Source organism: Pyrus communis, chromosome 14 (genome assembly GCF_041283825.1).
Source record: "Pyrus communis isolate YQ-2024b chromosome 14, ASM4128382v1, whole genome shotgun sequence".
NCBI classification, from domain to species: Eukaryota; Viridiplantae; Streptophyta; class Magnoliopsida; order Rosales; family Rosaceae; genus Pyrus; species Pyrus communis.
Window position 1 is genome coordinate 11695256 of NC_142578.1, and position 12343 is coordinate 11707598.

General features: G+C 34.3%; 1 protein-coding gene and 1 long non-coding RNA gene across 2 annotated transcripts; one reads left to right on the forward strand and one right to left on the reverse strand.

The window, feature by feature from the left end:
- Positions 1–3172: 3172 nt before the first annotated feature.
- LOC137712798 (signal peptide peptidase-like 2) lies at positions 3173–8891 on the reverse strand. Its single transcript, XM_068451960.2, has 14 exons — positions 8516–8891; positions 7455–7613; positions 7232–7343; positions 6684–6803; positions 6302–6453; positions 5999–6181; positions 5761–5795; positions 5133–5289; positions 4942–4995; positions 4308–4400; positions 4045–4187; positions 3863–3933; positions 3677–3760; positions 3173–3468 (listed from the first exon to the last, which is right to left on the reverse strand). Exons 1-14 carry the CDS (start codon positions 8663–8665, stop codon positions 3344–3346), a joined length of 1638 nt encoding a protein of 545 aa, XP_068308061.2. The 5' UTR covers positions 8666–8891; the 3' UTR covers positions 3173–3343.
- A 533-nt stretch (positions 8892–9424) lies between these two features.
- On the forward strand, positions 9425–11001 carry LOC137731630 (uncharacterized). Its single transcript, XR_015955671.1, has 4 exons — positions 9425–9589; positions 9689–9813; positions 10102–10184; positions 10509–11001. It is a non-coding gene; the product is annotated as an uncharacterized LOC137731630 (long non-coding RNA).
- The last annotated feature ends 1342 nt before the right edge of the window (positions 11002–12343 follow it).

Genomic DNA, 12343 nt, shown 5'->3' on the forward strand with positions numbered 1-12343 from the left:
AATGTGCTATCTGCAGAAGTGATAGGGTATATATTTATACTTAATGACACTGTTATCTTATAATAAATGAGAGGAATGAAGCAGACTATTAATCAGCATTTATCTATGTGAGAGTAGAAGTGTGGTCGATTATATGAGAATGAGATGGCTAAATTCTCTAAATCTTTCATGAATCCTAGATTTGCCAATATGAACATAGTCGTATGAACTGCAATATATTAAGAGAAGAGGCGTGTATTGCTTATTGTCTTGGTTTACTATACATGGTGAATAGTTCAATGTCTCTTATACACATTGTATCACCAATAAATTCGATAAGTATTCACTTGGGTAGGTTCAAGTTCAAAATACACATCTCCCGATACATCTCTTGTACGGGTGTACTTCTCAAATTCATCCTCATTTTTCATGTGGGAGATTCTATTAAATTATAGGAAAATTTAGTATCCGGTCCCTAGTTATTAATGTCATTGACTGAGGCCTTATTAGTTTTCAAATTTTGATTAAAGTTCCTAGCATTAATGTGATATATAATAAATTTACATGTTTATTACATATTTTTTAAAATAAAAATTAGTAATTGATTTATGGTTTGAATACTCACACCTCTATTAAACTCCTAATTAATTTTCAATTCAAACATTTCCAAAAAAAAATATATATATATATATATATATATATATATTAGAATAAATTTGTACCTATTAGTTTTATATATATATATAAAGATTCTCAATTTTTTTAATCTTAAATATACCAATTCATATATTTTATAGTTCTGATTGAGTTTATATTTTTTTACACTTCTACATTAATTAAAAAACTACTATAACTTTACTTAAATAACATCCGTAAGATAAATGAGAGTAAATATATACCATTGGATTCTATTTCACTTATATCATTAGAACTTTTTTGGACAAAAAAACCCCTTCTCTATTCCAATATTTTCCAATTTTATCATTTGATCAATTTAGGTAAGCGAAAATATACTTAAAAGAAAAATGTGTTTTTATGTGTTAGATGTGACAATATGGTGTGTATATACTAATTTAGTATTATGTTTTTCATTTGATTATTTATTGGTTTAAAATATATTTTCCTTAACGGGTAACGAGTCGGGTCATATACCTGTTAATATTATCGGGTCGATTTAGGGTCGGGTCATTTTACCAGTTTATTTTAACTGGTGTTACACAACACGACTCGTTAAGATATCAGGTATGACACAAAAACGACACGAACACAAAAAACACGACACGAATGTCAAGTCTAATCTTGGCTGCTTGTAAATAAATCAAAGGATATAGGCCTAGAGGTGTTTTTGGGCGGATCAAACCGGATAACATTTTCAATTCTCGTTTCAAAATTTTGGAATATTTCTTTGGACTTTCTCATATGCAATTTGTTGTATGAACAATTTTTTTTTAGAAAATGAAAGGGAGAGAGGGAGAGAGAGAACGTTGGGGGGGGAGTGGGAGATTATTTTTTTTTGTTTTTGTTTTTTTTTTTTTTTTTAATATTAGATGTATTTTAACATCACCTATAGGTGAGGCTTAATAAAAAAAAGTAAAATTTAGACTTGTGAAATTACATTATTGCCCATCATTGTTTTGTGTCATGGAAGACTAAATTATCTTTTCACCCTATTTTGGTTGACAAAGAGATGTTCATTAATTAGTAGAGATTATTATTATTATTATTATTATTATTAGCATTTGCCTACAAACTTTGTATGTATGAACACATTTTTTAGCAAATGAGAAGAAGAGAGGGAGAGAGAGAGAGAGAGAGAGAGAGAGAGAGTGAGAGAGAGAGAGAAGTGGGGGAGTGAGAGGTTTTTGTTTTTGGTTTTTTGTTTTTTTTTTTTTGTTTTTTTTTGTTTTTTTTTTTTTTGTTTTTTTTAATATTAGAGGTATTTTAACATCACTTGTAGGTGATATTTCAATAAAAAAATAGTAAAATTTGGACCTGTGAAATTACATTATTGCCCATCAATTTTTTTTTGTGTGATAGAAGACTAAGTAGTCCTTTCACCCTTTTTTAGTTGACAAAGAGGGTTTCATTAATTAATAGAGATATACCAATTCATATCATTTTCATTTTTTTAATCTTAAATGTACCCATTCTTAAATATACCAATTTGTTATATGTACCTTTTTTTTTAATATAAAATGTGTAAATTTTTTTATATAAAATGTACTCATTTTTTTAATATAAAATCCATTAAAAAAATTTAATTCATTTTTAAGCTTATATGGGTACATTCTTTTTTTCGTTGATTTGAGAATGTATCTATGTCAAGTTTAATGAAAGAAATTTACTAATGTTATTAAGCCTAATATCTTCTTCTTTTTTCTGTGTTTTGAAGAATGTATCCATGGTTTGGTACAATTTTTTTTTTTGTTGTTACTTTGAATGGAAAATTATAATCGTGAGTTACTTTGAATTCACTAGGTGCCATCCTTTTTGAAATGGCACTAGAGTTAGGACATGGATCTTTTCAATGAATATATAATTGTTAGCAAAATGGTGTCTATTTATAGATGAAAATTACATTTCTTTAATAAGTAGTACTTGAATTTTATATAAACTCATAAAATCTTGACATTTAGGAGTAGAAAATGTCAGTTAGTTCTTACTCTTGAAAAATAGGGTTTCCCCACTCTATTTCTCTCATTCTTCGTTTGTCAAATTCCAAATCGTGTCTTAAAAGTATGGAATATATAAAGTTCGCTAGAGTCCGAGGTTCTGGTGCTTCAACTTTGGAATATGTAAAGACATACCCTTAACACTACCAAATTCAACAATATATATCTATATAATAACATGTCAACAAGTTTTCATAACTATACATCTTACTGCAATTTTTTTTGAAAATGTTGGCTGAAGAGGGAGAGTTCTGGGCAAAGGAGACAACAACTTTAATAATGGTAACGGTTGTCGAGGGGAGAGAGCTAAAGTTGAAAAAAAATAATAATAACGATTGCCAAGCACCATTTGGATTTAATCCTACAGTTTGTTTTGATGGATTTGTTTTGTACCGCTCAAACTTGATCCAACGGACCATATCAGGTCTGCACCTAAAGTCCGCAAACTGCGGTCCACACCTAAAGTCTGCAGACTCCGGCCCGCACCTTAAAACTCGTTTGAAGTTTCCATCTGCTCTTGCTTATGTCAATAAAATTCTGCAAAATTGATAGAGCGCCCTCCTTCAATTCAAAGGGCAATAAGCTTACATACAAGATTACCAAATTAAGATAAAGCTCGTCGGTTCTTTGCCAGATTTCTACAAATTATACAATGCCAACACTAAAATATCATACAAGAAAATGCTTTCTAATCACTTTGATTCGTTCACTTCTTGACTGCCTTCAAGCTCGATATGTGGGCAGGGTCTTTCCGGTTCTCCTCTCGACCACAGAATCCGTAAATCACCTCTCTTCTTACCTAATGTCAGCAAAGTGCCTGCATTGGAGTGCAAATTTTGATCAGTTTAACTTAAACCTACACCAAGAATTATTCGAAAATAAACCATCCGGCCTGGTTCTTGATTGCTCGACAAGACAAATTATCGCATGTGCGCTGCCCTTGGGCTTTACTCACGTGTTTAAACGTTAAATGGCTGGGTAACGTTGGACTGGATTTATAGTGAACGAGAAAGAAAGGGATTTACCGAGTGTAAATGGAACAATGTAAAGAAGTGCTGGTTGGCCATGCCCATCCATCAAGTTTAATGCGACGTATGTGATGAGAAGACCTGCCAAAGAATTCGAAAAATCATGTTTTTTTTCTTTCCGGGAAACACGTCTAAAACCTTATACAGTAGTTGTTGAAAAACGCTCTCTTTATTATATCTTACCTAATCCATAAGCAATCATCGCCCATAAGAAGTACCCAGCACGGAGACTCTTATTTGCCAACCAATCATACCTGGAAAAACAATTAAGAGTAATGCTAAATATCTATTCCATATAAACAGTGCCAGATTTTGACACATTGAGAAATGCTTTTGCAAATTGGGATAGGATGTGGAGACTAAACCTGAGTGAGAATGCAACAAGCAGGCCTGGTAATAGGATGTCACCAAATCCTATGATGCTGAAACCACCCCATGGGTCGAACATGCGTGGGATCTTTAGAAGCATTGGAATACCATCCTCTCCACTTTTGTCGCCACGGGCTACCTGTAAAAGCGACACCGAGCCATTAAATGACTCAAGCATTTAAAATCCCTCAAAAATGAAATGTTTATATCATATGGGCCCTAAATGTAGCAAGTAGAGAAACGTGCAAGGATCACTTACCACAATCATCACGCTTTCATGGAATAACTTCTTAGAAACAAACACCCAAAAGATGTCATACAAGAAGGCACAACTGAGGAGGACTGTACCCACCTGATTAACAGAACCACCTCATAAGTTTCTAGGAACGATTACGCATATATACATATTACACATACATATACTTATCTAGTATCATCTTCATTAAAGCTTCCGAGATGAACAACTACCATCCAATAACAAAAGACAAGTGATTTAAGAAGATCAACTTTTCGAATGACTAGACAATGTTGAGGAAGAAATACACATCTGAAATTTTTGATTGACATCATTAACAGTAGAGACACCATAAGGGGTGAACACATTTAGCAAATCAAAAAGTACAATAAGTGTAAATATTTGAAGTCAATCAAATTCCAGTAGAAATTTTCATACGCAGAGATATTCAACTGCACAGGTGGGACACCTTGCACTTTAACAGCTACAAACCCATAATTAGAGTCAATTACTTCCATGAATGAGCAGTGGTTTAGAGTGTTTGGAAAACAAATTGCCTACTATGTTTATACCAACTACTAACTAATTTCGGGCCAAAAAGAGGAATACCAGTAAAAGAATCATTAAAATGAAAGCCATCATTAGTTTGAAGTATTACCTTCAGATTAGGTATTCGAATAATTTGAAGAACTGTGATTATCAACGCGATTCCCTGATCAAAGAATCATTAAAATGAAAACCATCATTAGTTGAGACAATATCTATACTGCATTGCTTTCAGCTCAAGAAAGAAGAGACAATCTGTACTACCATTGGGAAGAATTCTTTTGATAGGAAAAGTTATCTTACAAGTATATCTTGACCAATCCAGGCAAAGGAAATGTTGCGATAAACTGCCCAAAGAACAGAAAATGTTATGCAGAATGGAGAAACAGCCAAAGTTAGGTGTGAGACTGCTCCCAAGATAGGTACTTTAATGTACGATTCTCCAGTACGTTTGAACCACCTGCGGAAATACATAACTAGTTTAAGACCTTAAAGGGAGTTATCACTGCATGACTCATTCAATCACCAGTTTTCTGGTCTGTCTTTAGTTTACTGAAATGATTCGGTCAATTTAACCTAGAACTCGAGATTGTCAAAGTTGCAGTTACAGCAGCTTAAAAGTTGTGTGAAATACTCAAAATTCTTGAATAATGTTCTAGAAAATATTCAGAGAATCAGAAGATATGACGAATGAAAATGTCCACATTGAAGATAACTGCCCCATAATCTTATGATAAACCATCCCAAGATAAAAGGGAAATATAGAAGTATTCACTTGAAATTTTGATTGGCCCATATGCATACAGGCACACACTGACACTGAAAAATAAATAAACAAAAATTGATAGCACACTGTCGCTAGTCAGGTGATTAAAAAGAGAATCATAATAAAGTGTCAGAAATTCTCAATAAGAGATGAAACAAATTGTACCTCAATAACAACGCAACCAAGCAAGTTTGCAATCCCTGGATATAACCATTGGACAAAGCAATAAGCACAAACTATATAATGTCAAATACGTTAACATTACAAAACAACAGCCTGCAGAATAACTTCAGAATGTAAATGTTTACTGTGCAGGGAACTTGAGATGAAAGCTTTGTGCGAGTATAAAAGTGAGTATAGAGAGGTATAATACGTTGATAATTAGAACTGGGAGGACTCATACCTCTACACCACCTATGCAGAAAAGAACCACCAAAAGCTCAACAAACCAGGATGACATAAGCTCGTACAGTACAACCAAGAAGCATGATGCAATAACAACAAACAAGACCGCTGATGTTGTGCTGATGTCTACTACACTAGCACCTAGAGGAGTTTTGGCACGTGGAATTTCATCAGCAGCATCCTACAAGACAAGATATTTGAAGTCAATACTTACAACAAACTGTCAGTAGAACAACACTCTGGGAGAGGAACATATAAATATAAACCTAAAACTATTTCGTTACGGTTGGGAAAAGGAGACCTTTAATAGCCTTTCATGTTCAATAGCTGCTTCTCTGGCACTCCATGCAGACCAAAAGGATGCACACAAGATGGTGCCGACTGCCATCAACCATAAAAATACTTCTGCGATGTCAACTACAGGTCGCTTTGGAGAGTACAGCTGCACAGACACTGCAGAGAACCTACAATTAGAAAGCTATCCAGTAAAGGTATAGGTATCCATGTATAGTATACCCAACAAGAGTTCTAAAATTATTTACAACCTGAAACGTGATTGAAAAGTACAACCAGTTAAGACAAATGAATAAGCCGAGTATAGAGTAAAAAACGAAAAAAGCATACCCATAGAACTGTTACAAACTTTTGTAGCTTAGAAATCACCTGAGCGTAAAGAACCTTACCCAATGAATTGCTCATTAGCATATTTTCCAAGGTCGAACCAGCATCATGTGGGAGCATGACTGCTGGTATCTGAATATCTAGAGCAGTTTCATCTGGCTCACACACCATCTTGTAAAGTTCTGCAACAAAAAGAGAAGTTTGATATGAAATGAAAACGGTTGCAATGCATTTTATTTCCGCTTGTTACATTTCTATGTTTCAACAATCATATATACCAAAAGAAACCTCGAAAATTAGTCTCTTAACTAGGAAAATGAGAACTAAGATGATAGTTTCCATCTCCCTAAGCAGTACAACAACAAAAATACATGCATACACACACGAAAATGAGAACTAAGATGATAGTTTCCATCTCCCTAAGCAGTACAACAACAAAAATACACGCATGCACGCACGCACGCGCACACACACACAGACACTTGCAGATACACACACACACACACACACACACACACTCGCAGATAAAATATTTAGATACTGAAGCTTCCTCAACGCACCATTGCTGCATAATGCTACACATCATATAGCAGGGACATAAAATCTTTACCTTTCTGGTTATTTATAATGAGGACAGCAGAAGCATTGGCAGCTTGGGCAATATTTGCCTTAGTTGTGAATTTGCAGTGGCCTCGGTCCACCACGATGACATCTCCAGCAAGCTAAACAAAAGCGAAAAAGCAACATGTGAAATTGATGTTAACAAACACATAATTTATATGCTTGATATGTGTGACAACAAATGTCAAGAGAACATAGTTTATACATAAAACCTTCTTTTTTGGTTTGCTGCAACAATCGCGAGGATCAGAAAGTACAAGGCGAGTTTGTTGTGCATTTTTCTCCTTTGATGCAATGGTAGTTCCAAATCTAGCACCCACACCAACAAACTCACTTGCTTCAACTCCATCAACCCAAGTTTGAACTTTTACCTGCAAAACAGTTTGTGACAGAGCACTAATCATATATACATAGAAACATAAATTACCAAAAGGTCGTCTATTTCACATGATCCATCCAGAAAAAGAACTTCACTAAAGCCGATTGAAACCAACTTTCCTCAAAACAAGATACGAACTATCAGGTTTTTTTTCAAAAAAAAAAAAAAAGAAATTTTATGGAAACATCGGTATATGTCCCAGCAAATAACAGCTGACCACAAGTCACCATATTTCACTATCAATTTAAAACAGGAAACGAAATATAATTTAAAATAAAAAAGAGAAGGAAACATCATTATGAGTCAAAACCCAAAAGAGTGGAGAGTTTATCCATCCATAATGTCTCCGTCCCCGAAAACTTCATGGCTTAAATACCAATGCCACTGCCAGTTCTCGATTCCCAATCACGAGACAGTACAAAATATAAAGTATGACTTCAAATTAATTATTAAAGTTCAATGTAGTAGAGGAAAACAATAAACATCCAACCCAAACTCCTTTATCCACCCAGAAGGGAAACATTTCGAAGGCCAAGAGAAAAATAGAAGGAAATATATAAGTATGAGCAGGATGCCTACACAGGGAGGATATAGAAACCTACTGAGCAGTAACTTATGTTGTTCGTATCAATTTCAGTAAAACCAAACAACAACAACAACGCAATTCCAATCCAAAAAACAACCAAAACAAAGCAAACCCAATACTTTTAACTTCATGGGGGTAAATTAACAGCTCCAAATTACCCAAAAATGGAAATTTTAATCGGATAATATACAAATGAACCAATTTTACACAAAACCCATTATCCAAAACACAACCAAAAAACCAAAAAAAAAAAAAAAAAAAAAAAAAAAACCGTTAAGGGTCGGAAAGAAAAAGTAGCATTAGATTACCAAAACGAAATTGTTCTCACACCCGGGCTTCTTCGGAGATGAATCGTCATCGTGCACTATATCTCCGGCAGTGACAGAGCTCGGACGACATACCAGTAGAATAATCAGAGCAGAAACAAAGAGTAACCCACAAAGCCTTTGCAAATCCATGAGTTCTTGAACCCCTTCCCCTTCCGGCGATCTTTCAAGAACAACCCTATTGGTTCTTCCTTCTCTGCATCACAGATTTCCAGAGATTGTAGCTATGGAAGAAGAAAGAAAGGAGCTTTTGTTTATGTATTTTAGGATGCTTACTGTTGAACTTTAATCAAATTGATCCACGATTAAAAATCTATTGCCACTCATCTCTCAACTTATGAAGATGTGTAACTGTGTTAATTTTCATCAACTTCATTAGAATTTTATCAAAATAAATTATGTTTAAAGGATCACTGTAACAATTGAGATGTTTCAACTCATCAAAACGTGTAGTTATGATCTTTTTTGTCAACTTTGTTAAAATTTTGTCAAAATAAGTTATGTTGAAATGACCATTAGTACAATTGGGTTAAAGTTGAAAAATCATTGTTATAATTGGATTAAAGTTGAGGAACCAATGATAATGAATTTTAGTTAAGGAACAACTTATGCACGTTTTAATGAGTTGAAAGATCAATGGTAATGAATTTTTAGTTAAAAGACTATTGCTCTAATTAAGTTAAAAATTAAGGAATCATTGCTAAAATATTGAATTAAAGTTAAGAAACTATATATATTAAAACTCGATGAACACTGTTCATTAACAGTGATTTGACGGATTTGCTCTTCAGTTGTTAGGCATATTCAGACTTTTTCCTTCCGTTGTACAGTACATTTACTAATTTACCCCTCCTGTACACGTGTTGGTCATCGTGGGAATGTAAAAGTTCGGCTTTTCCATTTGTTTGCAGATGAACCTCTCCGGTTCACTCTCTCAGAACTGCGAACCACAACATCCTCCTCCATTCGACGGCATCTCCTCCCTTCTCCTCCGTTGGACAACTTCTCCCCCTCCAAGCTCGTCCCTCATTCCTTCTCCTCTGCTCCTTCTCCTGGGTATTTTTATATCTCTATATTTCCTCAGATCCCTCTTGCCTTTACCAATTATTGCCTAACGAGTTGACCATGTGTTTTCAATTTTGCAACCAAACCCAGGTCTGAAAAGAAAAGAGCTGCAGATTACGGTGGCTCAGTTATCTCCTCCCCGATGTTCGTCGTGCCAACATCACCTTTGAAGAACAGGTTCTGGTTCTTGAGCTTCACCCTCGCTGGGGTAACAGGTAATTATACATAATCATCATCAAAACATATGATAAATAATTATTCTAATTGCATGCACGAACATTCGAGCTTTGCAAGTACCACCGCCGCTCTTCCCCTTACTCAATCTACTGTTGTTGCTTTATCTCTGTTCCTCTGCCTAGAGAGATCGGAAATTGGAAACCCCAAAGTTGAAATAAAAGCCTAATGTTCTTTTCTCTTCTTTTAATTTTCTCTTTTTCTTCACTGAAAAAAATCCCTAATTTGGTTTTTTTTTTTCTTTTTCGACGGAATAACGCCGTCTTAAGGATAAAATCCCTAATTTTCTCTGCTTCTTGAGATCGACATGGCTTCCTCGAGGATTTTCACTGAGATTTCTCGCTTCAAATCGGTATGTTCTATGCCTCTGTTCGAATTCGTATGAAAAAGTAGTGAGTTATTTGTTGTTTGTAGGTTTTTTTAAGTAGATTTTTTTGTGTGGGTTTTATTCGAATATTTTGGGTTTGCTGGGTTTTGTTGCTCTGAGCTTGCTGATGAGTGGTCATGTAAGCTGATTAAAACTTTTTGAGTTTTGGGTTTTGCTATAATTAATTGAAGATTTGATAAAGACAGTTTCTTTACAATTCTAGAGTTACCCATTTGGGGAATTTGTGGAATTCCATTTAAACCTTAGAATATGTTTTTTCTCGCATTTGATGATTTGGGTGTTGAGCAGCAATGCATTGATGGATACTCTATAAAAAAGGAGCAATTTTGGGTGATGAGAACAGAGGAGTTGCCACAATGCTTGAGGTCGCCAACCCCAAGATTGGAGCTGCTTCAACTTGAAAAGGTTAATTATTTTAATTATTTTACAAAAAAAGTTTCAATTTCTTGGTAGTTTGGCTTAACAGTAAATTCCAAGTGAATTTTCCGTTTGGTAGATTTTTTTAATGGAATTTATGAGAATTGTGAACTTGGTAGAGTTATGTTGGTTATAGAATGCATATCAGCTTTCATGGGTATCAGTCCTCCAATACCTCTATTTGGTTACAAAGGATTCTTCCCTGGTTGATTATAGTAGGCATAATTCAAATAGCTTATGCAGCTTCAACATCTCCCAGTCACCATAATTTAACAGAAGAATTTGTAATTACAGAATTGCTGTAAAACGTAAGCCATCAATTCACCACAAGTTAATTTAGTTTTTTCGTTATATTGGAGTTGAATTTGGTATTTTGTTTAGGTTTTATTATATTAATTATCATAAACTTCTTTGAGATTACAAGATGTTCTTGGACACGCAATACAAGAGTTAGAACAAAAAGTGGCTGATTAGAAGGCTTGAAAACAAGTGTAAATCTACATTCAAAATATTAGGTAAAAGCATGTTGACAAATCATCTCCAAATGTTGTAAATACAATACTTCTTACTAACTGTTTTTTGTTTATGTCTATTGATTCAAGAGAAAGAAAAAAGAAAAAAAAAAAAAAGAGTTACACTATGGATTGATGTTGCGAAGAACTTCAGTTCCATTGTGTTGCAACAATTAGTCCCGCCAACATTTGTGGTTATCGCAAGCCTCAAGGTTAAACAATTTACATATCAACGACTCTACACTTTCTAAAGGGTGATTTGGACGAATTCTAGACTTAACTTGACTCAAAATACTAATGGGGGACATGTTTGAACGAATTTTAAAACTAAACTAACACGACACAATGGCGGGGGGTTTGGTTTGGACGAAATTTAAAACTAAAACTAAGTAACTTGCGGAAAACAAACTAATTGATACTAAATTTGGGTGAATGAAGGGGGATGAAAGGCTAGCTAGAGGGTCCTTCTCCACACATGACACATGCAACACAAATTGATCTCCAATTACTATTTCTATAAACCATGAATGACAATGCCCAAGTTAACCGTGAACTGCACAATTAACCATCAAAATTTCCTAAATTCATTGAATTGGACTCAGCGACACAATCGAATTATTCTTATCAAGTTCCCTATATGAACTGCATGATAGAGATACATATAAAAGATCATTAAGTTCTATGAAAATCATAAGCATTGACATGGCACTCGTAACTATGAACTGCATGATTCTCCTGCCAGGAATTTACTTAACACAATCATGACTAGTGCTTTCCACTACTTATAAATATAAGTTCATAACTATTAGGTGAAATTCCCTTATATTTTAGCATCAAATTCATGCATACAAACTAAGCATGCCTCATTAATCAACATACAAGAATATGTTATCAATCAAATTGATAAGTAAATTGCATTCACGATTTATGAAACAATAATTGAATGTAATCAATTCATATCACACATATGTTCATGGCTTTGAATTCACCTCTAACTAATACAAAATTAGTTCCACATGTCTATCATAATTGAAAACCAAATTAAAACAAACATTGAACTAAAAACTAAAGACATAATACACCTAGAAATGCTCCAGCAATCCAAAGGCCATGGATGGTAGGCACGGCTCCAAGCTCTCCTTCCTTGCAAGCTGCGGCACTATGTGTTTATTCTCTGAAAATCAAGCTCCTGTG

Coding starts and splice junctions, on each gene's coding strand:
- LOC137712798 (XM_068451960.2), bottom strand. CDS start 8,665: ATGGATTTGCAAAGGCTTTGTGGGTTACTCTTTGTTTCTGCTCTGATT. Junction 7,344..7,454: donor GCAGCAAACCAAAAAAGAAG/GTTTTATGTATA, acceptor GCTTTTGTTTAG/CTTGCTGGAGATGTCATCGT. Junction 3,934..4,044: donor CTTGTTGCATTCTCACTCAG/GTTTAGTCTCCA, acceptor TTGTTTTTCCAG/GTATGATTGGTTGGCAAATA.